Source organism: Podarcis cretensis (genome assembly GCF_951804945.1).
Source record: "Podarcis cretensis genome assembly, chromosome: 4".
Classification (NCBI taxonomy): Eukaryota; Metazoa; Chordata; class Lepidosauria; order Squamata; family Lacertidae; genus Podarcis; species Podarcis cretensis.
Window position 1 is genome coordinate 26,896,063 of NC_137173.1, and position 24,049 is coordinate 26,920,111.

General features: G+C 43.7%; 1 protein-coding gene and 1 long non-coding RNA gene across 2 annotated transcripts in view; one reads left to right on the top strand and one right to left on the bottom strand.

The window, feature by feature from the left end:
* LOC307215185 overlaps window positions 1-24,049 on the top strand; it is a 371,333-nt gene that overhangs the window by 331,932 nt on the left and 15,352 nt on the right. The gene's annotated exons all lie outside the window — the stretch shown is intronic.
* The window catches only part of FLT3 (fms related receptor tyrosine kinase 3), a 54,140-nt gene that overhangs the window by 7,492 nt on the left and 22,599 nt on the right, over window positions 1-24,049 (bottom strand). The window contains exons 4-19 of the mRNA XM_079973487.1: window positions 23,853-23,968; window positions 21,863-21,977; window positions 21,165-21,319; window positions 19,086-19,222; window positions 18,454-18,607; window positions 16,059-16,224; window positions 11,637-11,743; window positions 10,569-10,677; window positions 10,004-10,176; window positions 8,906-9,009; window positions 8,683-8,815; window positions 8,488-8,592; window positions 5,164-5,274; window positions 3,665-3,818; window positions 1,280-1,401; window positions 1,008-1,132 (exon numbers count right to left, since the gene is read on the bottom strand). Of these exons, the coding sequence (XP_079829613.1) occupies window positions 1,008-1,132; window positions 1,280-1,401; window positions 3,665-3,818; window positions 5,164-5,274; window positions 8,488-8,592; window positions 8,683-8,815; window positions 8,906-9,009; window positions 10,004-10,176; window positions 10,569-10,677; window positions 11,637-11,743; window positions 16,059-16,224; window positions 18,454-18,607; window positions 19,086-19,222; window positions 21,165-21,319; window positions 21,863-21,977; window positions 23,853-23,968 (2,086 nt within the window). The remainder of the gene's footprint in view (window positions 1-1,007; window positions 1,133-1,279; window positions 1,402-3,664; window positions 3,819-5,163; window positions 5,275-8,487; window positions 8,593-8,682; window positions 8,816-8,905; window positions 9,010-10,003; window positions 10,177-10,568; window positions 10,678-11,636; window positions 11,744-16,058; window positions 16,225-18,453; window positions 18,608-19,085; window positions 19,223-21,164; window positions 21,320-21,862; window positions 21,978-23,852; window positions 23,969-24,049) is intronic.

The window sequence follows — 24,049 nt, forward strand, 5'->3', positions numbered from 1 at the left end:
ATTACTTTGCCCTTGAGGATTTTTGCTCCCCCATTCTTTGACATGTTTTAGGCAGACAATAGCAGAAGGACAGGTAAACACCTCCATCTTCCTTCTCTCTCATTCCATCAAGGTTCCAACTTCCAACACTCCCTCCCCCTTTCCCCACAAACACTGGAGCATCATCACACAGCTGTTCTTGGTTCCCGGGCATCTCATCTCCCCGTCTAGAACGCCTGTCCTCCTGTCTCCTTCCGAGACAAGCCTTCAGAAATTCAGTTTACATTTTGCCTTTTGTTTTACCTCATTTAGAAAACCACCTTTCTTTGGAAGAGCACTGGCTTTGGCCTTCTTAGTCCCTCTTGGGGAGCTTACTAGGGCATTCTGCTACCTAGACCAAATGTTAGTCACACTGTGTTCTTGTGTATTTGGTAAAACATGCTAGTTTCTGGGCCAGCTCTGCTGAACTGGCAGCAGCGTTCCTTTGGCAGAGAAGAGCCACGGCAGCAGAGAGAAGAGGTTCCTCTCAATTCCCCTCTAGCCATTTGCGTTCCAGAGAGATGCATCATAAGCAACTATGGTAACAACCAGGACTGACCTATAACATTCTGATGCCTGAAGCAAAGGGCAAGAAAGCATCCTTATTCCATGTGAAGAAGCTGATTAGACTGGTGATGGGACAGTAACCTCCTGAGGGCAGCTGTCTTCCTTAGAGGACATAAGGCAGGCTTTGTGAACTACATAAAACTGTCCTCCAACATCTCGCCAGCATTCCCTGCTTCACAGCATCTGCCACCTGAGGCAATCATCTCATTCTGCCTAATGTTGGGGCTGGTCCTAGTATTTACACACACACCAGAAAAACGTATTTCTCTCATAAAAGTCCATTTCTAATTAAGTTTTTTTATTTATTTTTTTGTAGTGCTGAGCTGGAACATCCAGCTGGAGAGGAGGCAATGGGATTTGGATTACTGTATGCATTTTTGTTCTCTTTATCATCTGAACAAATTTTCACACATCATGCTTACTGATTTTGATTCCAGAAACTCCATTCCTTTGGCAACTTGATATGCGAAGGAGAGAAGGTCTTCAAAAGTCAGCACATTGAGGTCCTCTTCATCATCTATTCCCCTGTTCACATATTTCATTCCTTCTACAAGTGAAAAACAATGGAGCTTTATTTCGCTAAGGCTTGAGTTTCTGTCACTAGCATTGTTTGCCAAATGACTACATTACTTCAGACCATATTTTTTTTTCAAAACCCACAATTACAACCCAAAAGGAGACTTTGATTTCTTACCTTCCTCAGCAAGCAGGGCAATTCTGCACAATTTAGATGCCAAATCTAAGTCTTTTTTTGCAGATGTGTTTCCAAAGTCATCCTTTGGAATATATGATCCATTTCTTAGTATATATTCATTTCTGAAAAAGATTTTTTTTTAAAGAAAAAGGGATTGCTATAGTAAAAATGACATCCATAAGAATGAACACAAATAAATAGAATGAACCCCAAATAAATAGAAATTAAAATCTGCGTAAACACATTTTTTTTTTTAAAAAAAAATAAGCATTTGGATGGTTGTGCTTAGAATTTTTCACTTGCAGAATTCATCACGATAGCATGCATTCAATTTAAACAGCAGAGACTTTGAAAGAGGATTTGTGACAGTTACAGCTTGATCAGGTGGAATACACAGCAGAAATGAAAGCAGTAAATCTCTTGTGGCTTTTCCATGCAGATGTGGTTCTCAAACTGTATCATATAGGGACCTTACCTGGGTAAGGTAATTGAGAGAGCAGTTGTCAAACAGCTTGGTGGGTTTCTGGATGAAACATCGGCTCTGGATTCATTTCAGTCCGGTTTTCGCCCTGGTTACGGGACTGAGACAACTTTGGTCGCCCTAACAGATGATTTCCGTAGACAGATGGATTGAGGCGGGACTGCTGATTCTTTTAGATCTGTCAGCAGCCTTCGACATGGTTGATCACGAACTTTTGGACCACCGCCTTGCCGACGTGGGGATTCAGGGCATAGTCTGACAATGGCTGCGCTCCTTTATCTCAGGTTGGGGATAGAGGGTGGCGCTAGGGAGGGAGTTGTCGCCACGGCACTCCTTGGTGTGTGGAGTCCCGCAGCGTGCAATCCTTTCCCCAATACTTTTGGGAGCCAGTTCAAGTTAAATCCTTTGAAGACAGAGGTCCTCTGGCTGGGTCGGGACGACATGGGGTTGGGGAACCAACTCCCATCTCTTGCGGGGGCTCAGTTAGTGCCAGAGCCTTCTGTCAAGAGCTTGGGTGTAACCTTCGATGCCTCCCTTTCCATGGAGGCGCAGGTTGCAGCCACAGCACAGGTGGGATTTTTCCATCTCCGCCGTATTAAGCATTTGGTCCCTTACATTTCTCACCCTGATCTGGCCACAGTGATCCATGCGACAGTCACCTCCAGGCTTGATTATTGTAACTCACTCTACGTGGGGCTGCCCTTGAAGCTGACCCAGAAACTCCAGCGGGTGCAGAATGTCGCAGCAAGGCTCCTTATGGGGTCCTTGCCGTGGGATCACATTCATCCAGTGCTTTACCAACTGCACGGGCTCCCAGTGGAGTACAGGGTCAGGTTTAAGGTGCTGGTTTTGACCCATGCACCTACGGGACCGCCTCTCCTGGTATGCCCCACGGAGGACCTTAAGGTCCACAAATGACAACACTTTGGAGGTCCTAAGTCGCAAGGTGGTTAGATTGGTCTCAACTAGGGCCAGGGCCTTTTTAGTACTGGCCCCAACTTGGTGGAATGCTCTGTCACAAGAGACTAGGGCCCTGTGGGACTTGACATCTTTCCGCAGGGCCTGCAAGACAAAGGTGTTCCACCTGGCCTTTGTTTTGGACCCTTATGTTTCCCTCCCCTTATGGTTTTGATCTATGGGCTACTATTAAAATGAGGCTGCATTTTAAATTGTATTTTAACCCATATTTTAAATTGGTTTTTTCCCCTCCCCCCATTATGTTTTTATTGTAATTTTACTGGTGTTAGCCACCCTGAGCCCAGCTCTGGCCAGGGAGGGCGGGGTATAAATCACAATTATTATTATTATTATTATTATTATTATTATTATTATGTCACTCTAGCAACTTGGCCCTGTGAGTTGTTGTCAGGAGATGCGAACGAGGAACAGTGCAGATCAGCTACAGCCTCCTTGCACTGCCAGGACTGCTGATCAGAAGGCAGAACCACTGGCCCAATGAGTCAGGTGACACTAGAGAACCAATCAGCTGCTGCTGGTTAATATAAAGCCTCCAGAACTGATACTTTCCCTCAGTCTAGGTAACCTGTTGTTGAGGGAAATGATCAGATTCTTCCACTGGACTACTATCTGCATGAGTCTGCCTGCTGGGCCTGTGCTACCATTAGGCAGAGTGAGGCAGCTGTCTCAGGTGGCTAATGCTATGGGGAAGGCTCCCCCCCCCCACCACCACCACAGAGGCGGAGTGTATGCTACAGCCACCCAGGATGGGCATGTGGGGAAGGCCCTTAAGGGAAGCGTGTTGTGGAGAAGCCTTGGCAGCTTCCTCGCGTGCCATAGCCCCGCCAAGGAGAGCGGGCGGCACTATTCCCTCCCCCTTTGCTTGGCACACAAGGCCCTCTAACACATCACTTTGCCCAAGCCACAACTGGCTCAGTGCTCCTTACCTTGAGTTTGCGTACTGTGGGAAATTGTGGTAAAAGCTGAAATTGTGCTGTCGGAAGACGTCAGTCAAGGTCTTGTGGAATCTGTCTCGTTTGCTCCGCAGGTAGTTCAAAAGGTCTCCATAGCAACAGTATTCAAAAATCAAGTAAACTGGTCCTGGAAAGTTTAAAATAAAAATAAAAATCTGTTACTCAGATACCAGAGAGCAAACAGTGAAAAAGGAAGCAACTGGGAGCAGCCACTGGGGCCACATAACACCAGTCCTAAAAAAAATCTACATTGGCTCCCAGTACATTTCCGAGCACAATTCAAAGGGTTGGTGTTGAGCTTTCAAGCCCTAAATAACCTTGGCCCAGTATACCCGAAGGAGCGTCTCCACCCCCATTGTTCAGCCTGGACACTGAGGTCCAGCTCCAAGGGCCTTCTGGCAGTTCCCTCATTGCGAGAAGTGAAGTTACTGGGAACCAGACAGAGGGCCTTCTCGGTAGTGGCGTCCACCCTGTGGATTGCGCTCCCATTAGATGTCAAAGAGCTAAACAACTATATAATTTTTCATAGACTTCTGAAGGCTACCCTATTAGGGAAGCTATTAATGTTTGATGTTTGTTGTTGTTGTTGCTGCTGTTGGTGGTATTTTTTCTGTATTTTATTTGAAGCTGCCCAGAGTGGCTGGGGCAACCCAGTTAGATGAGCGGGGTACAAGAAATTAATAACTACTACTAATACTACTACTAATACTCTTGGTAGTTCCAACAGAAAGGTCATTTGGGACATAGGTAAAGGTAAAGGTACCCCTGACCATTAAGTCCAGTCGCGGATGACTCTGGGGTTGCGCGCTCATCTCGCTCTATAGACCGAGGGAGCCGGAGTTTGTCCGCAGACGGCTTCCGGGTCATGTGACCAGCATGACTAAGCCGCCAGAGTGGTACCTATTTATCTACTTGTACTTTAACATGCTTTGAACTGCTAGGTGGGCAGGAGCTGGGATGAAACAACAGGAGCTCGCCCCATCACGGGGACTGGAACCACCGACCTTATGATCAGCAAGCCCTAGGCTCTGTGGTTTAGACCACAGCGCCACCCGCGCCCCTCATTTGGGACATGGGAAGCTGCTTTCTACTAGATCAGACTAAAGGTTTGTATAGCTATCTAGCCCAGTAGTGTCTTCTCTGACGGGCAGTGGCTCTCCAGGCTCTCAGACAGAGGGAAGTTTATCCCAACACCTGTTGCCTGATCCTCTTAATTGGAGATGCCAGAAACGGAACCTGGAACCTTCTGCAAGCAAAGCAGGTGCTCTGCCACTGATCTATGGTCTCCCGAGTTCCATCAAAGACTCAGCGGATCCCCTAAATGTGAATTTTCATTCCACTGGACAGGAGCTACAGGCACAACAGGCCAATGCTAATTCTACGTTTGGGTACTCAACCCAGGCAAAAAGAGGTCACATTGGAGAGTCCAGCATAAGTAGATGGCTTTGCCCACTGGCTGTTCAGCTCCTTACCTGATACGGTACAAGCTCCAAGCAGATTCACAATGTTTTCATGACTGCCAATGCGAGTCATCATCTTGAGTTCAGTCATTAGAGCGTCTTTTTCTGAAGAGCTGTATTTGTCTGTAAATGCAACAGCACCAGAAGTGTAGTTATATTTGCCTATACTGGGAAGGGCGGTTAAGTCCATGCAATTTAAGGCTTTAGGATCAGCCTCCTCCAACCTTCATGGATTTGGACTACAACTCCCACCACCCATCACCACTAACCATGCTGACTTGAGGACTGATGGGAGCTGTAGTCCAGCAATGCCTGGAAAGCGCCAGGATGAGGGAAACGGCTTTAGATTCTCAATGTACAATGCTAAATCCTAAACTTAAGGTCACTGCATAGGTTGACTTTAGCTGTAGAAGCAGAGGCAGTAATTTGGTATGGTAGTAGATGGAGATCAATCCAATGCATGGAAAGCAGAATGGGATTCCATTTCCTCCAAGAGCTCAGCCGTATGAGTGGTTACTTGAAAGTGAAGTCAGTGGGGCCAGGGGAGGCTGGTGCCCACTGGGAGTGGTGGAGCAGAAGACCAGAGCAGCCAACAGGAAATGAAGCCCAAACCAATGGCTGGTGAAGTCAGAGCCAAAGATAGGCAGAGGCAACCTGAACCTCCTCCCTGATGAGTTCTACAAAGGCAACACTGAGGCTAATGAGGAGTTGACAGCCAGCTAGTAACATCCCCTGGATTGGTTGGAAGTAAGGAGGAGGTGGGGGCTGGCTGGCTGAGGGCAGATTGTCCTTAGTGAGGCAATGCCCCATTCACCTTAATGGATCAACCTCCATGGAATGGGACTTAGTTGCTGTTCATAGGAATAACTATAAGGAACATTTCCCAGGATTGTGATTGAAATGCATGTTGTGTATGCAGCCATAATGGCCAGCATAGGTCTGAAAAAATACATCCCTGACTTCTGTGGGACATGAAGTCAGATATCCAGGGACTTTTGCTTGATGTTCCACAAATCAAAGCTCAAACATAATTTACATTTTAATGGTTTCTTTGCTTCGGTGCTGATGTCATCCTCAGAATCAACACCATGTTCTGAAAACTACAAGCAATTTAAACTTTGGACTAGGCAGCTCTTCAGGCAAAGGACTCTTTCAAATAAAGGACTGTTCTCTGATACATGACCACCTACTCAGAACTGTGACACGGCAGCATCACACATAACAGTCCTACAGCAAAGAGAGGGAAGACATGCCACCAGAAACTTTGGATTGCAATAGATCTCCCTCAAACAACAAAATGAGTGTGCACAAACTCGTAGGAGAAACATCAGGGTCTGCAGATGTTTCGAAATGCTAATGGCTCCCACTGTCAGAGGCATTGTGCCTCTAGAATACCAGTTGCAGGGAATCATAAAAGGGGAGAGCGTTGTTGTGCTTGGGTCTTGCTTTTGGTCTTCTCAAATGCATCTGGTTGACCACTATGAGAACAGAACTAGATGGGCCTTTGGCTGGATCCAGTCTGGCTCTTCCTATGTTCTTAAGTGTGATGACCTGGGACTTGGGCTCAGACTCGGAACCAGAAGAGTCTCAGTCTGCACCAGATCCTTTGCCTCAGGCATCATCTGAACAAAGTCTGGGGCCTGATCCTGAAGAGTCCCAGTCTGCACAGGTTCCCCTGCAACAAACACCAGCTGGGCCAAGTCAGGGGCCTGAGTCTGCCCTGGCTCCAGATGCGGGGATCACCTCGTTGCCTCCAGCTGGGCCATCACTTACAGCTGTTCCACTACCGGTTTGGTCAGGGGAAGCTGAGCAGCCCCTGGGCCTAGTGACCCACCGATGTCTCCCGAGCTGCAGAGACTAGGGCCTGAGAGAAGAAGAGACCTGAGTACTCGCAGGAGGAGTGCTCGCCTTCGGGTGAAACAGGGAGGTGAGCCACCAGGGGATCAGGACCAGCCGTTACCCCGACAAAGATAAAAGGCTGTTGGACCCCGCCCCAGTTTGTGGGAGCAAGATTGCTGATTGCCAGATCCTGCCTGAGATCCTGTACCTGTCCTTCCCTGGTTTCCTGCCTCATGTCCTGCCTTGGCCCTGTCGGACTGACTCCTAGTGGAACCTTTGGATTCTGGACTGGACCTGGACTGCGTTTCTTGGGTTACCCCTGGGACCAGCACATTAAGCACAGTTAAGCACTCATGCAAGGGCTCACTAGAGGATTGGGCATCTTTCAGAGTCCGACTCAAGTGCTTTTCTCTCTGTGCCACCACAGCAAGTTGTCAGAAGAGGGAGCTGTTTGCCAGGGATCTGCTCCGCTTGGGTGTCGCCAATGCAGCTGGGTCAGAAGTAGATCCTGCAGCTTGCTGACTCAGCAGTTGCCAGGCGATGTAAGGCAGGGCACCAACAGGAGTTTCACTTGACCTTTCTAAATCCCTAGATTCTGTTTCCTCAGCCTGAGCAATTTGTCTGTACAGAGTAGATGGAACTGATGCCAAACCAAGCGACCAAATGACCCTTGTCACCTTGCCTCGCCTCTTCACTGTGAATGGCGGTTGGGTTGGCCTGCTCTGCCTTGATCGTGCTTCCACACAAGCACCCCAGACACCGAATTGAAGATAGGCTCCCCCCCCCAAATCAAGAACAGGTTACAGTCTTTATAGCAGCAGTGTGAAACTTGTGGACCTCCACATGAGAGCTAGTGTGGTGTAGTGGTTAGACTGCTAGGCTAGGACTTGGGAGAGCAGAGTTCAAATCCCCACTCAGCCAGAAAACTCACTGGGTGACCTTGGGTCTGTCACAAACTCTTAGCCTACCTTACTGGGTTGCCGTGAGGATAAAATGGAGAGAGGGAGAAATATATATACCAGTATATATGTTGATGTAGTTGATGGGTATGTTTAGGCTAGAAAAGAGGAGACTGAGAGGAGATATGATAACCATCTTCAAATATCTCAAGGGCTGCCACATGGAGGAGGGAGCATGCTTGACTTGAACCAATGGCTTCAAGTTACAAGAAAGGAGATTCCAACTAAACACACGGAAAACTGTCAGACAGTGGAACAAATTCCCTAGCGAGGTTGTGGACTCTGCTTCCTTGGAGGTTTTTAAGCAGAGGTTGGATGGCCACCTGTCATGGATGCTTTAGCTGAAATTCCTGCATTGCAGGGGGTTGGGCAAATAACCCTTGGGGTCCCTTCCAACACTAAAATTCTACGCTTCTGTGACTCCAGCTCCCATCCTCTCCAGCAAACACAACCAGTAGTCAGTTATAAAGGAGTCCAAGGATATTTGGAGGGCCACAGATTCCTCATCCCTGCATTACAATATACATGGATAGGCTACCTTTTAGCATCTTGACTGCGACCTGGACAGACACTCCCGTTTCACTAATTCCATATGCCGTGGCATTCACCACTTTCCCAAAAGCACCGGAACCAAGTTCTTGCCCTACAAGAAAAAGGGAAATGAACATGTCCTCCTCATCTTGGAATTTGGTGATGCGCTTGCTAATCTTATGATGAGTGCCACCAAACTCACCAAATTCCAGATTTTCTCTGGGAAACTCCCACTTGAGCTCATACTCGACCTCGCTGAAATCCACGTAGATGTATTCGTTAGAGGAAGATCCAACCATCTGTATCATCTGCAGCTGGCTTTTGTACCTCGATTGCTACGGGGAATGGGAAAAGAGGAATAGTGAAAAGGACATTCAAGGTAACAGAGCAAAGTGAAAAAGACAGACATTGGGACCAGCTGTTACCTTTTTGTAGTTTTGGCAAATTAAGACACACAACACAGCAATGACCGAAAAGCAGAATCCAGCAGTTGCATATAATGCAACATTATTGGACAGGGGATGTTCTCCTGCAATTTGAAGAGAGGTGGATTGTTAAGCACTTCATTGTATCGTTAAAGATAAAATGACTTTGCGCATGTGATGAAACATGGTCTTATCTACAAAAGCTCATGCCGCAATAGAGATGTTGGTCTTCAGTGTGCCACAGGACTCATTTCTGAAGTTACAAACATTTAATATATTTTTACATACCATGGAATTTAGCATGGAACCCATGCTTTGCATTATAATGTGGCTCCCACAGAGCAAATAGAAGGATGTTGGAGTCATTCATAGAAACAAGCCAATAGCAACATTAAAACAAACCACCACACAATACCCATAAATGAGACAGATTAAAACCTGTCGTGCTTCCTTTTTTGGTAAGCACAGTATTATTCTTTAGAGGTCAGTGTGTTCCCAGCTGAACAATCATTTATATTTAAATTTAAGAGATCCAGGTTTAAGTGAGTCCCACCCACCACTTCCATGGTATCACTGAGAAGCCTTGGTCTAACCACTATCTTCTAGCCTCAGTTTCCCACTTGTAAAATGCAAACTGTGACTTGTCTTAGGGTTTACCATGAAGGCATAGCACAATAAGAAGATGGTGGGAAGACAAGATACAACTCAGCAACCCAAAGGTGGCGCTCCCATGGTTCCAGCACATCATGGAATCAGAGGCAAAGGACTTGGGTCTTGAAAACTCAACTGAAGTTCAAAGTCAGGTTAGTAAAAATACATAGTTTGTTCAAAGTTCCATGGGGGCAGATCTCTTTGGGACTCTAAAATCCAGCTGTTGCATATAAGCAATTCTTGCCAATTGCCTGAGAAAGTGCAAACCTCTCCCCTTTTCCACAGCATTTCACAGATGTTATTGGGCTATGGTTCCCATCATCCATTCACTATTCTGGCTGAAGCTAATGGGAGCTGCAATTCGAAAACATCTGGAGGGTACCACGTTGGCTATTCCTCCTTACACAGACTGCCAAATCCATCTTTACAGGCACCTCTGTACAATACCTTTTTCAATTAAGCTTGTTTCACAGTCAAAGCCCACCGAATTGTTGGCACAGCACTCTACGTAAAATCTGTCTTCTACTTCCGATAGATCTAAAGTGCTGTTTACAATCTGGAAACCAAAGGTATTTCCATCATATGTGTTGTTTGATATTCCACCTGCGATTTCTGTGCAACTGTGGGGAGAAGAGAGCCATTTACATTTTTCATTGTTTACCCGAGGCAAGGGCATCATCAGATGTGTGTGCTGCATATATCTTAATATTCTTTCAGTAGCAGTGTAGGAATGGAGAAGCTGATCACTTACCGGTAGCTTTTTTAGCTCACAGATAATTTGTATTCAACAGATGTGTTTAGATAAACATACTATGGGCTGGAACAAGGGTGGGAAACCATATATGATGTCAGGTATAGCACAGGTAAATGGGGAGCTTGGATGAAAGGGATCTTTGCTGGTGCCGCAAACAGAACTTCTTGCAGAATCTTAAACCACACCACAGCATCTCAGCTGCTTTTAAAAATGCAGCCACTAACATCCATGGAAAGGGCCATCAACATCTTTATTTACTTTGTTTTCTTGTCAGGACACTGTCTCCAGACCCAAGATGCCGCAGGCCTGCTCTCAGCGGCGCAAGAAATCTGAGTTGATGTCTTGTACATTTTTAAAACAGGTTTCCCTGCAAAAGATACAGCAAAACAGCACAGAGCACTTTAGAACAATAATTCCCGAACTTCATCAGAGCAAGTCTCCCTATACTTTGAGCCTCCCCATAAATACATGACCTGCAGGACACGGGTGGCGCTGTGGTCTTAACCACCAAGCTTTTTGGGCTTGCCGATCGTAAGGTTGGCAGTTTGAATCCGCACAACGGGGTGAGCTCCCATTGCTCTATCCCAACTTCTGCCAACCTAGCAGTTCAACAGCATACCAGCACAAGTAGATAAATAGGTACCTCTGCAGCAGGAAGGTGAACAGTGTTTCCATGTGCTCTGGCACTCGTCACCGTGTTCTGTGCACCAGAAGCGGTTTAGTCATGCTGACCACATGACCCAGAAAAGCTGTCTGCAGACAAACGCTGGCTCTCAGCCTGAAAGTGGAGATGTACTCCAAAATGGCCACCATGCTCTCATGATAAAAAAATGGGAAGATTTTGTGTCCCAAATTTTGGCTTCAAAGTGTTGGTGGGTATGCAATGTAAGGCTACGGGTGAGGGTATCTCTATCCTTGAGCCAGGCCTCTCTTGGGCTGCATACACAATGTACATTTAAAGCACAAGGCATCCTCTGAAAATCTTGGGAACTGTAGTTGGTTAAGTATTCACATTTTTGCAGAGCAATTTCCCATAACACAATGCACTTTTGTTGTTGTTGTTATTTTTCACACTTTAACCTGCATCATGCATTTTTGTACATACTACGTGGTTGGAGAATTGCATTGCAAAATTCAGAGAAAGTGCAAATTTCAGAGGATGGCTGTGTTTTTGCTTTCAGGAAGTGAGAATAAGGTGGGTTTAGCTTTAAATGCAAACTGAATTGTGTTTGTCTCCCAACCTTCGCAAGAAGAAGAACAAACGAGCAACAGCAGCATGGAGGCAAGCATTTCCAATCTGTTCTCTCCCTCCCTCTTTAAACTCACTTTTCACGTAGAGTTTTAATGTCCTGCTCACAGACAAATCGTCATTTTCTGCGTAGAACACATATTCCCCTGGTTTGTCCTTATGGTCACAGAATTTTGAAGAGATGCTGTTTCACAAAGGAAGGAAGGAAGGAAGAGTCACCCAAGCATGTATCCATATGCATTTGCGATTTAAAAGGTGGTGGTTGTTTTTAAACCAAACCAGGCAGCTATCAAAGAATGAGAACCCAATATAGCATCGTGGCCAAGCTACATTGGTGCCCTCTTCCATGAATAGGAATGGTGCCCTCACCTTGAAGGCATTAGTTCTGGGAAGAGGTTCATCAACTTAGTAGCAGACAGCATGGTAGGGCAGGGACGTTTACCTGACCTCCAAGCAGATGAGTCACTGCTGCTTATCGGAAGGAGAAGGAGGGGGGCACAGTGAATATGCACGAGTAGGAGCACTAGATTGGCTCTGTGGTACATTTGCACTGTGCTGCGTTCCCCACAACCTTGTCCTTTCCCCTCTCCTCTCTGTAAGCAGCAACAACTCATCTGCCAGGAGATCAGGTACAGTAGGTGACTCCACTCCACCATGCCACCAGCTACTGCCTCAACTAACAGAAGAAATTCCTTTGGAATCAGTGCCCATTCTACTAAGGTTAGGGGTTTTCTAGTCCAATAAGAACAACCACACAGTACCTCTGGGGCAAAGATAGGGCAGGGGACCCTGTGATCCTCAGTATCTTGGTTTCAGTCTAGCTCTCACCAGCCCCGGCCAGCATAAGAACATACAAAGAAGCAGGGACAGGTCAACAATGAAACTAATGAAGCCCCAGAGAGGCCCCAGAGGTGACTTTGGTCTACATTGCTTACAAATGTTGGGTCTAGTAGACCCAATTTGCGTTGCCCGACTCAAATTGATTTTTTTTTGTTGTCTATATTTTAACAACCCCAAAGTTTGAGAGTCAGTAGCACAGATGTTAGGATGTGGTGATCTGCCATGGAGGAAGATAACAGTGGTTACCCTGACCTTGTTGCTGGTTGTGAAGGGGCCCCCATGACCGTCCAAGCTTCAGGACCCCATAAATGTAGGTCCGCCACTGCAAAGAGCCCTGTAGGATCAGGCCCAAGGCTCACCTGGTCCAGCCTCTTGTTCTTAGAGGGTGGTCCAATGGTCAGGGTTCCAACAACATATAGGGAGCTCTGTGTTCCTCATCAACTGCAGTGGCAATGTCACATAATGAAAGCCCTTTGAAAGTGCCCTTACCAGATGGAGCGAGCTCTGAAAAACTGGTTCTGCAACCTTCCTGCATCGAAGCAAGGGAAAGCTGGCTTTGGAAGGCACCTGCCAGAGATCACCTCCCTATCACAGCCACGATTCCCAGGGAAGAATGGCTGTATACATAATTGTATACCTGCTACTTCAAAAATAGTGTTTAAGCACACAACAGTACCAGAGGAATCTGCTCCTCTCAACTTTGGAAAAGAAATCTGGCTGTGAAAGGGCTGCCTTGGACAGATGGGCAAAAATAAGACTGCAAAGCATCCTTTAGAAAGGCAACATTTTAAAAACATTCTGCACAAATAACATCTATGCGCTCAGTGACAGGGAAACCCCTCCTTCAGCTACTCTGTGTATCCTGCAACAGCATCATTCATTTCTGTAATGGACCAGAAATAAATCTAAGTATGTTACAGACATCCTGGAAAACAACAACAACAAGGAGAAAAGTCCCTCTGTTGCTGGTGGTGAGTGATGCTCAAGGACCAATGTGGCAGTGTTTATGTTTTCTTGTCCAGCAACTTTGGGCACTGCTACAGAATCTCACCCTGCGTCATATTTTATAAATAGCCGTTTTGTACTTTACAGAGGAAAAGAAAGAAGACATATAATACTACTCAGTTTCAATGCAGAACAGACAGAACCCAAATACAGATACCTTAACATGTTAGTTAATTGTATAAATATTTCAAAAATTGTGCTTAACAAATGTTGCCAGTGATTTAGGAACATAGGAAGCTGTCTTATACCAAGTCAGATCACGGCTCCAATTAGCTCAGTACTGTCTACACAAACTGGCAGCAGCTCTGCAGGGTTTCAAGCAGGGAGTCTTTGGGAAACGGATCTCAGTGATTCATGATTTTCATCTTACATAAGACGCCAATATGGGAACCTCCACATTCCTCTCCCCTCTCACCCACCCACTAGTCTCAAAACTCTCCCATCCACCCTCTTCCCTTGCAGTTCAAAATAAAAGTGGCTGATCGAAGCAAGCTCCTTTTTAAAAATAGAAAAGTGTGACTGACGGAAGGCAACTTTACCCTCCCCTGTGCCCTGCAGATGTTTCAGACTACAAAACTCCTCATCCCCAGCCAGTATAGGATAATGGCAGTTGTCGTCCAACATTTGGAGGTTGCAGAAGGCTGATGTGACATATAATTGGGCTCTGATGTAACAAATGGCTAGTACAGTGGTACCTCAGGTTACATACGCTTCAGGTTACAGACTCCGCTAACCCAGAAATAGTGCTTCAGGTTAAGAACTTTGCTTCAGGATAAGAACAGAAATTGGGCTCCAGCGACGCGGCGGCAGCAGGAGGCCCCTTTAGCTAAAGTGGTGCTTCAGGTTAAGAACAGTTTCAGGTTAAGAACGGACCTCCGGAACGAATGACGTACTTAACCTGAGGTACCACTGTATACATAAAAGGGTAATAAAATGTAGGGAATCAAGTAGCATTTATACGTGAATTTCAGTTTCATGAGACCGATTCAGTGCAGGAGTTTCAGCCAGCCTGCTTGAAAATAAAGGAAGGCTTGCAATAGACATTGATATGTTTTTGGTTTAATTCTGGGGAAGTGAAAGTGAGCGGAGAGATACCTTCTATTTTACAAAGAGGGAACAGAAAAACCAAAGGGCACTAAGAACATTTTCTGGAAAAGTTTAGAGGAAGTTGTAGGTGGATGGGAGTCATTGTGGTGTGGCTTGAAATCAAAATGCTGTGTGGAAATTTACTTTCCATTTGGCTTCAGGCAGAGCAGAGAACTGGAGAGGGAGAGCGTTTATTGATCTGCTTGGCATCTCCCCTCCCTTCCTAGCCACTTTTCTCCCTAGGAGGGAAAAGACATAGGTCCTCTTTTATCCATTGGGAAGAACTGCAGTGGGCAACTGAGTAGGGAAATGGCTTCTCTCCCCCATCCCAGAAGATCTGTGCTCGGAGGGCTCAGAAAATTTACATAGATTCAATCCTTGGCATCTCCAGGGAGGGCTAGGAGAAGACCCCCTTCCTGAAACCCTATAGGGATTTGGCCAATCATTGTAGACCATTGGCTCTCAAACTGTGGTCTGTGAACCACCAGTAGTTTGCGAGCTTCACTCAGGTGGTCTGTGCTTTGCCTATGGATTTATAATTGAAGATGGGAGACAGTACAAACATCACAGTGAATATCCGTATTGTTCTTTGAATAGTATTTAGGAAGCTACCCTATACTGAATCAGACCATTGGTCCACCGAGCTCAGCACTGTCTGCACTGACTTTCAGCAGCTCTCCAGGGTTTCAGACAGGGCCCAACAGGTAGCCCTACTTGGAGATGCTGGAGATTGGACCAGGACCTTTCTGCATCCAAAGAAGATGCTCTGCCATGGATTTACACACATTAGTCACAGGTTTGGATCCAGTACAGAGCAAGCACAGCCTTTGTTATAAATCTTTAGGTGCCAGGCAAAAGCGTTTATGTATAACGAGACCTTCGGCTGGTTAACATTCTTTTAAATGTGTTTGGGGGGGGTTATTGATTTGTTTTTGTTTTATTATGTATTTTGTGTTCTCATTTTGTATTTTTATGTTGTGAACTGGCCTGTGATCTTTGGAAGAAGGGTGGTATAAATAATAATAATAATAATAATAATAATAATAATAATAATAGCGGCTCCTCGTGGTTGCCTCAGAGTAGCAATCAATGGATGTGTGCTCTTGCAAGTACACAAAACGGGTCAATTGATTCTTGGGTGGGTGGGATGGGGGTACTAAAGCAAGATATATACAGCTTGAGACTAGAATAATGAAAAGATCCTCTCATCCCTTATATGGCCAATTGATCACTGCAAGACTGAAGGCCTCCTGCAGACACCATTGATGGTGGTTTATATATGTCCTGAGTTTTCTGCTGCATTGACTCTGAAGAAACGAAGAAATACAATGTGCAACATGAGATGGTGAGCAGAGCATGGGGGGGATTGCAGTGCATTTTTGTCTAAAACAAGAACCATTAAGGGTCTTTTTCAATAACCTTTTTATCTAAACAGAGACTGTGGCAATACAAAACATGGGAAACAAATACACAGAACGATTCTAAACCTGTTGACTCAGAAGGGTGCAGAAAATAGTGGCTGCAAGTCTTTACACACAACAGAAGCACATTCAAAGAAAGTTAATTACCTGTAAACATCTGTGTAAGTCTGTATACAAGGAAATGACATTTGGGAAGACATCCATATACATCTAATTGATGGATATGCTATTAGTGTGACTTCAAGGCACAACTTTTCCGCCACATCAGCTTCAAAATCTTCCTTTGCGTTGGTGAAATTGATAAAACCCTTATCTGTTGAAAGATATATCAAAATGATGTTGTGATATTTTTATTTAAAATGAAAACGTTTTCAGAAATAATTTATTACCCTGCATTTCCCTTCTGCAAAGGAGTTGCTCAAAGCAGCTTACAAATAAAAAAGGAAGCTAAAAGCAACAATAATCTGATCCTCAAAATACAAATCAACAAAGCAAAAAACTCCAGAAAAAAGCCAAAACCCAAAGACTGACAGTAGCTATGAATGCATGCGGCAGGAACGGAATCAAAAGCTTGTTTTAAAAGGATGGTTTTCAATTACCAACAGAAAGGGAATGAAGAGGAAGATAACCTGAATTATTGGGGCATATGCAGGGCCCCACCAGAGAAGTCACATCTACACCATACATTTAAAGCATATTTCAAGCACCTTACCACCATCAAAGAATCTTGGGAACCATAGTTTGTTGCGGGTGCTGGGAATTGTAGCACTGTTGGGGTAACATACACTTCCCAGGGTTCTTTGGGGCAAGCCATGTGTGTTAAGTGTATGGCATGGATGTGGTCAGAAAAAGCCCTCTCATGTTTTGCCACGAATCTTGCTTCAAATTGAAATGGCACAAATAAGAGGGGAGCAAAAGGCAATCTCATCAGATGGGCAGATTCACATAAGAAGAGATGGTCCTTCATGCAGCCTGACCCTTTTTCAATACAAACAGCAACCACAAAAAACACACACAACAAAAACCGCAATAATACTAATAACACAATTTAACAATTCAGATTTGAGTACTGATATACCTATAACTACACCTTTTTAACAATATTTCCCGACCTCTCCTCCCCCCACTTCCCACCACTGTCCGCCTTATCGCTTAAGTATTCCTTCCAGATTTCTTCATATTTATCCATTCATATTTATCCAACGTTCTTTTGCTTCTAATATGGCACAGTACATCCCTTTTTTTTTGACCCCTTGTAATCTCCCACGTTTCCGGTATATAATTTAGAATTAAATTCAAATCCCCTAAATAACAATTTCTTTTTATTAGTCTTGCTATATATATCCTCACCTCGCACCAAAATGATTTTATCATTGGGCAGTTAATCATCATATGTTCTAAGTTTGCATTTTTACTTCCACATCTCCAGCAGTTGTCATGCAGCCTGGCCCTTGACATTGCTTTAAATGTCAAAATTTACCTTTTGGGGGGAAGGGGAGGGGAGGAATCTGTCAATTTTCCTTTCTGTCAGTTTCAGTTCTTCACATTTCCTTATCAGTTTGTAATTTATTTAATGAATTTCTCCTAACATGCACATTTGCATGCATTTTTGCAAAGCATACCCGCCCCGGGATAATGCATTTTGGTCCGTCATTGTCCAGATTTGGTCCGTCATTGTCCAGAAACATGCATTTCTAGGTACACTTTGCCACAGTGTATGCATTTTTGTACATATTACTTGGCTAGAGAATTGGATTGCAAGATTTGGAGAAGTGTGATTTTTGAAGGGTGACTGGGTTTTGGTTCTCACTTTGTTTCAAAAAGTGAGAATCGGGTAGATTCACCTTTAAATGTGAACTGTATCAAAATCTGCCCCTCCCCCCGCATCCTTAGCCTTGATGCACAATAATTTTCACCCTAAACTGAGAAGCAACAAACACTTGATAGGTCGCGAGATAGGTGCTTCATTCCTCAACAGAATATTAATTCAGTGCCAAGCACACTTGCTCTGTCAGAGCAACACAGTTCCTTCTTAGAGGACTTGAAATCAGACAAGTATTGCTAAGGCACTAAAAGATTCTCAGCCAATCTGGACCAGCAAGTATTTATTCATTAATGCTATTTAACACTCTGCGGCTGAAATTCTTGTGCTGATTTTTTAATGCTGGGATTTTTATATGAGATTTTTTAAAATTTTAATATTGTATTATTTGCACGCTAGCCAGACAACACTCTTATTGGGTGGCATATAAATGCCATTAACACATAAAATAAAAACAAAATATCCTGGACTATGCATCATTCTCATGTTGTAAATTCCATCATAGGAAATGCAGTGAAACAGGCACACATGAAACAGGCACTAAGGGTGTGGAAGCTGCTATGTGTGTATCTGTGCATTTATTTTATAAACCATCTAAGGCTGCAATAGTAACCTCACCCTGGAGTAAGCCCCATTAAATTCAATGGGATGTAGACATGGTTCAACAGGTAGCAGCTTTCTATGTCCCTGTGCAAACATTTTATATGACAGATGACTTACCTAAAACTGTAACCAAAGCACTCTTATTTGCTGCAAGTTCTTTGGACGAGCAGTTAAAATGTCTGTGACTCTGTGTTTCCATTGGGAAAATAAATGCATATTGCGTCTTAACCCTCTTGGAGTTCAAATTCTTCCTTCCTTCGAGTGACAAGCCCTATTTTTTTAAAAAAATAAAAGTTAGTATTTAAGAGATGGTGACATTCATTTGTGGTGTGGAGCTGTGCAAAGCTTCAGAACTACTGAAATCAATAGGAATTTAGCAAGTCACAACTAATGTAGGTCTCATAAGCTTTTCAGTGGGTTGAATCAAAAGTCTGACTCCAACTCAGTATTTTAAAAAATATATTACGACATTAATATGGTGCTTATTTCAGAACCAGAGTTAGGCAAGAGTCTTCAAAATGCCATTAGCAAGCAGGTATTTTAGTAAGAGGCACTGGGAAGTGTTAGAAGTGTGGGAACTCTCCCTGACTGTGGTCCTGAACCTTTAAGACACTTGGAAAGCAGTGAGATTTCTCACCGCTTTCTGAACAGCTACACAGGTACAAGAGATACACAGGGGATTTTTAAGTTAGTATTTTTAATATAAGGCTACAGTAAGTGCTGACAGGAAAATGGGTTCCTCTTGGTACCTGCATCAATTGCTTGCTTTCAGAATACCACTTCATTCCAAAGTTATAATCACCAGATATACCACGACATCTTAAAAGCAATAGCTCTCCCGTTTTAAGAAAGAATTCCTGCATTGGGCTTCCTGGTACACTTAGATCTGAAATATAAAAATAATTCCAATAAAATAACAACACCAGCAAATAATAATAATAATAGTTACTACTACTATCCCTTTCCACTTACCAAAGTAGTGCTTAGGGTAGCTAACATCATTCAAAATGCAATAAAATGATCAACAATTAAATGCTAATGTGAAGCAGCAACAGAGCAGATAATTAGAACAGAGTCAGCTTAGAATGCCAAAATCAATGGAAAACACACCTGAACAAAATTATCTGGCCCTAGTAAAACACTAATAGAATTTTGAATGAACACAAATGCAACCTCAGAACTAAACACAGCAAGTGTTAAACACACACCTACATCAACTAGTTTCCAAATCCCAAAGTCATCCTTACACACACACTTGGACCCAAGCTGAAGGCAAAGTCTCAGGCTGCTTTTGCTGAAGGCATAGGCAGTGGAAAGTTGAACAGGTTCTAGTGCTCTGCCTTGGTCTGGTGTACATGCATGAGGCTTTTAATCTCAGGGTCGTGAGTTAGAGCCCCACATTGGGCAACAGATTCCAGCATTGCAAGGGGTTGGACCACATGACCCACAGGGTCCCTTCCAGCTCTACAATTCTATGATTCTATTAAAATAAAATCTGCAGTTCCCAGGGAGGGGCAGAAGAAGGTCTTCATGAGAGTATGGAGGACTGGTTGATGATGATTTTTTTTTTCCAGTCATCAATGTAAATAATACATTATAAGATTCCAGGAAGGAAGGAAGGAAGGAAGGAAGGAAGGTAACCAATTCTAGAGTGCTTAGTGTCAATACTTAGACCTTAAGTGACTTGGAGCAGGAGGAACCATTTTAAATTGTTGCAGATATCAGGGCTCCTTTCCCCTCCAATTCATAGTGTCATGAAGAAGTGTGCCAAAACATTTAAATAAATACAGTGGTACCTAGGGTTGAGAACTTAATTCGTTCTGGAGGTCCGTTCTTAACCAGAAACTGTTCTTAACCTGAGGTAGCACTTTAGCTAATGGGGCCTCCCGCTGCTGCCGCACCACCGTCACACGATTTCTGTTCTCATCCTGAAGCAAAGTTCTTAACCCGAGGTACTATTTCTGGGTTAGCGGAGTCTGTAACCTGAAGCATATGTAACCTGAAGCATCTGTAACCAGAGGTACCACTGTAAATTATTTTGCTTGAACACTTTAAATAAAAGAGATCTTGCACATGTTTTATTGGCACAGAACATAAACACAAACCATTCAACAAAAAACATGACATTATTTTCACAGTTCACATAGAAATACGGGCTGGATGCCAGGGACTGAACCAGGGACCTTCCCCATGCAAAGAATCTTCTATTCTTGCCCTTCCCCAATTGAAGAGAAACAATGCCAGACAACGCTTTGCACCAGTAAGGCTGCAATTTCACCCTATCAATTGGCAGCGTCACATTTTATACCCGTCAAAATCTGTGACTGGAATGGAAGTATAAAAGCTGATTTGGGTGGTGCGTTGGCTATGCATCGCAAAACCAATAACTGAGGATCTTACAGGAGGTGAGAGATTGAATCAATTTAACAAGAAAGGATCGCAGTTGAACCACAATGATCCTTAGACTGCCCAAACTTGTACTTTCTGCAGGCATTTTTCCCCCACTGACAGACAGCAAAAAGAGAAACCCTGTGCAGCAGGGATGGCAAACCTGTGGCCTTCTAGATGTTGCTGGTCGGTAGCATCCCACCATCCCTGACCACACTAGATGGGGTTGAGGGGAGTCAGAGTTCAACAGCAGGTCTCCCATCCCTTCTGTTCATAAGGAAATATTGATGGCAAACCTTCCACCAACCTGTCTAATGAAACATTCCCTCTGCTATGCAAGCGTATGGAAGACCACACTGGGTCTTACTAAAGAAGTGGTACTGTTAGCATGAATAAAGGGGCTAAAGAGTCCAAACCCATAAATACATTTGTATCTTTACCTATTGTATAGAGTTTGGTGCAGACTTTTCCAAACTCATTAACTGCACAACACCACACATGTTGTCGAAAGAGTAATTCGTTTTCTCGTAATTTCAGCTGGGCCTGTTGTATTCCATCCATGTCTTCACTTTGGGCAGTCTTAGAACTTCTGCAGCTATAAAACAGAATGACAAAAGGCCACGTGTTCAAAGCCAATAACACTGCTGTCGTTACGACTCAAGAATGACTCAAGGGGACTCCACATACGGGCTCCTGCTGGTCCAAACTGCAAAAGCCTCCTGTGAAATCTGGAGCAGGACTTTGGCATTTTGGTGCAGAATGAGATTCTAAGAGAAGGGAGGTTCAAAACAGGATTCTGAATTTTTCTTCGATCTGTATGCTGCTCACATTTTAGAAGTAGCGAGGCACTTGCATTTTAGAAGTAGCGAGGCACATTGGTTCCTCTCACTAAATATACATATTTGATTTCAGATGAAAGGGGGCAAAAAGCTTGCAACTTCAGTGGCTGGACATGAAATTCTACAGAACAAAAGGAGAATCAGATTACTGTATTTTCCCTTTTATACAGTCTATCAGTCTTGCATGTTTGTGGTGTGTATGCCGTCTTATCTCAGTTGGAAGATGTCCAATCTGAATGCAGAGTTGAAAGGAAAAGAAAAGAAACCGTGACAGGTTGGTAGCAAAACAGGTGACCTACCTTTCATCAGGGGTCTTGCAAGAAAACCATTCAAAATTTAGTTTAGGATATCCTTCTGATTGGCAGCTAACTTCTCGCTGCTTATTTAGTATAAAATGTGGCTTTCTTGGACTTTCTATTGAAAACAATGCAAGAATTCCTTATCATTTATTTTTTCATGGAAGTATTTTACTTTTATTATTTATAGTCAGTCAATCAATCAATCAATCAATCAATCCAATTGTTCATTTATCAGAGCACTAGCAACCTTGTACCCAGTGTTGGTCAGGAACTCTAAGAAACCCCCCCCCCCGAAAGTGCAGTTTTTATATCAATGGTTGAAATCAATGTAGTTTTGAATGGTTCAGCCCACCATCTTGTTTCAAAATGGCACCTAGTTATATACAAACTTAGAAGGTGATCTCAAGAACCATCATGGAAAATTTGGTCTTGATGCCTTAAGATTCATCCAAACGCAGAACAAACAAACACATTTCACAAGGGAGAGAGAGAGAGAGAGAGAGAGAGAGAGAGAGAGAGAGAAAGTGCATTGTTCGTCAATATTTACAAAGCTCTATCAACCAAATTCACATGAATAACATTTCTGCACCGGCTGTATACTGAGATGCTGAAGTTATTTAGCTGTTTTCACAAAAGGGCTAGACATTTTGTTCATGTAAAGGGTTCTATTTTGTCTCTCTCTAGTCAGATCCTCCTCTTCCTCCTCCTCTCCACAGCAAGGCACCCTTTTCTGCAGGGAGGGGCTCAGACTCAGAGGTAGAGAGGCTGTGCCTCCACATCGGAGCCCCCCACCGAAAAGGGTGCTTCACTCGCTGGCTGCAGAAGGTAGAGCTCAACTGCTTTTCTCTCAGAGGCAGTGCTGCTGTTACCTGCTGGCTTTTCTCACTGACTTTGTGAGTGCCCAGCCCACACAATTTTATTGTTGTGGGTTCCCAAGCACACATGGCCCCCAAGAGTTGGCTCCTATGATTCCCAGCAACCCTTAACAAACTACCAATCCCAGAATTCTTGGGGGGAAGCCATGGCTATTAAAGTGGTATAATAATAATAATAATAATAATAATAATAATAATAATAATTTATTATTTATAAGAGTGTTTAGAATTCATGTTGTATATGTAACCCCTCTCTCGCGTTTTCTACTCCCCTTCCCCAACAAAGAGACAAACATCTCTTTATAAAAGTAATTATAGAGAGGATTGTAGTAGCTTCACAGTCCTCTATATTTTTGAACCATTTTCCCTTTAAAAGCTGTTGGAAATTCTGAAGAAAATTTTCACATAAGAGAGATAATAATAATAATAATAATAATAATAATAATAATAATAATAATAATATATTTATACCCCGCCCATCTGACTGGGTCTCCCCAGCCACTCTGGGTGGCTTCCAACCAAATATCAAAAATAATATAGAGTCAGACATTAAATACTTCCCTAAACAGGGCCGCCTTCAGGTGTCTTTTAAAAGTAAAATAGTTGTTTATTGCCTTGACTATTCCTTACACCTAGTTTCAATCCCACTTCAACCCCACCCTCAGCAAAACAGGGAATTGTCTTCCCTGCATTTCTTTTTAAATATGAAGAGCAAATGTTGATCAATACTCTTAAACTTCCCATCTGCTCGAAGCAGGAAGCTTAGAAGAGTCACAACACATCATGTTGATACTTAAGGGGGAATAAATAAAAATCCAACCACCATTGAAAAATGTAATTGACCTTGAGCAGCTCAGAGCTTTTTCCTGAGAGGGATGATGTACCCTTGCTTGAAATGAGATGAGTGACGTGGGAAAAATAGCACACAATACCAGAACTGAAAGAGGGAGGGGAAAATATTCAAATAAGGAATGGGAAAATCCCTGCAGGGGGAAGAATCCAACATGTTTTGCTGTTTCAAAGTTAGGCATACATCATACATGGACCCGTTCCTGCCCTATCATCCTTCATCAAGTTGTGATCAAGCCATTCCTTTGTCTCCATGTCATACTTACTTTTTATATGAATTGTAAATGTCACCCTGTAATTATCAGCTTTGGTTTTAATGGACAGCGTGTGGTTTCCAGCCTGGGTTTCTCTAATTTTTGGAAACTTCTTTGAAACAACATGCCTATGCAATAGGGGGAAAGCATCCATTAAAAAAACAAAAAAAAACTTCATGTGAAAGTAAAAGGAAGCAGAACAAATTGAC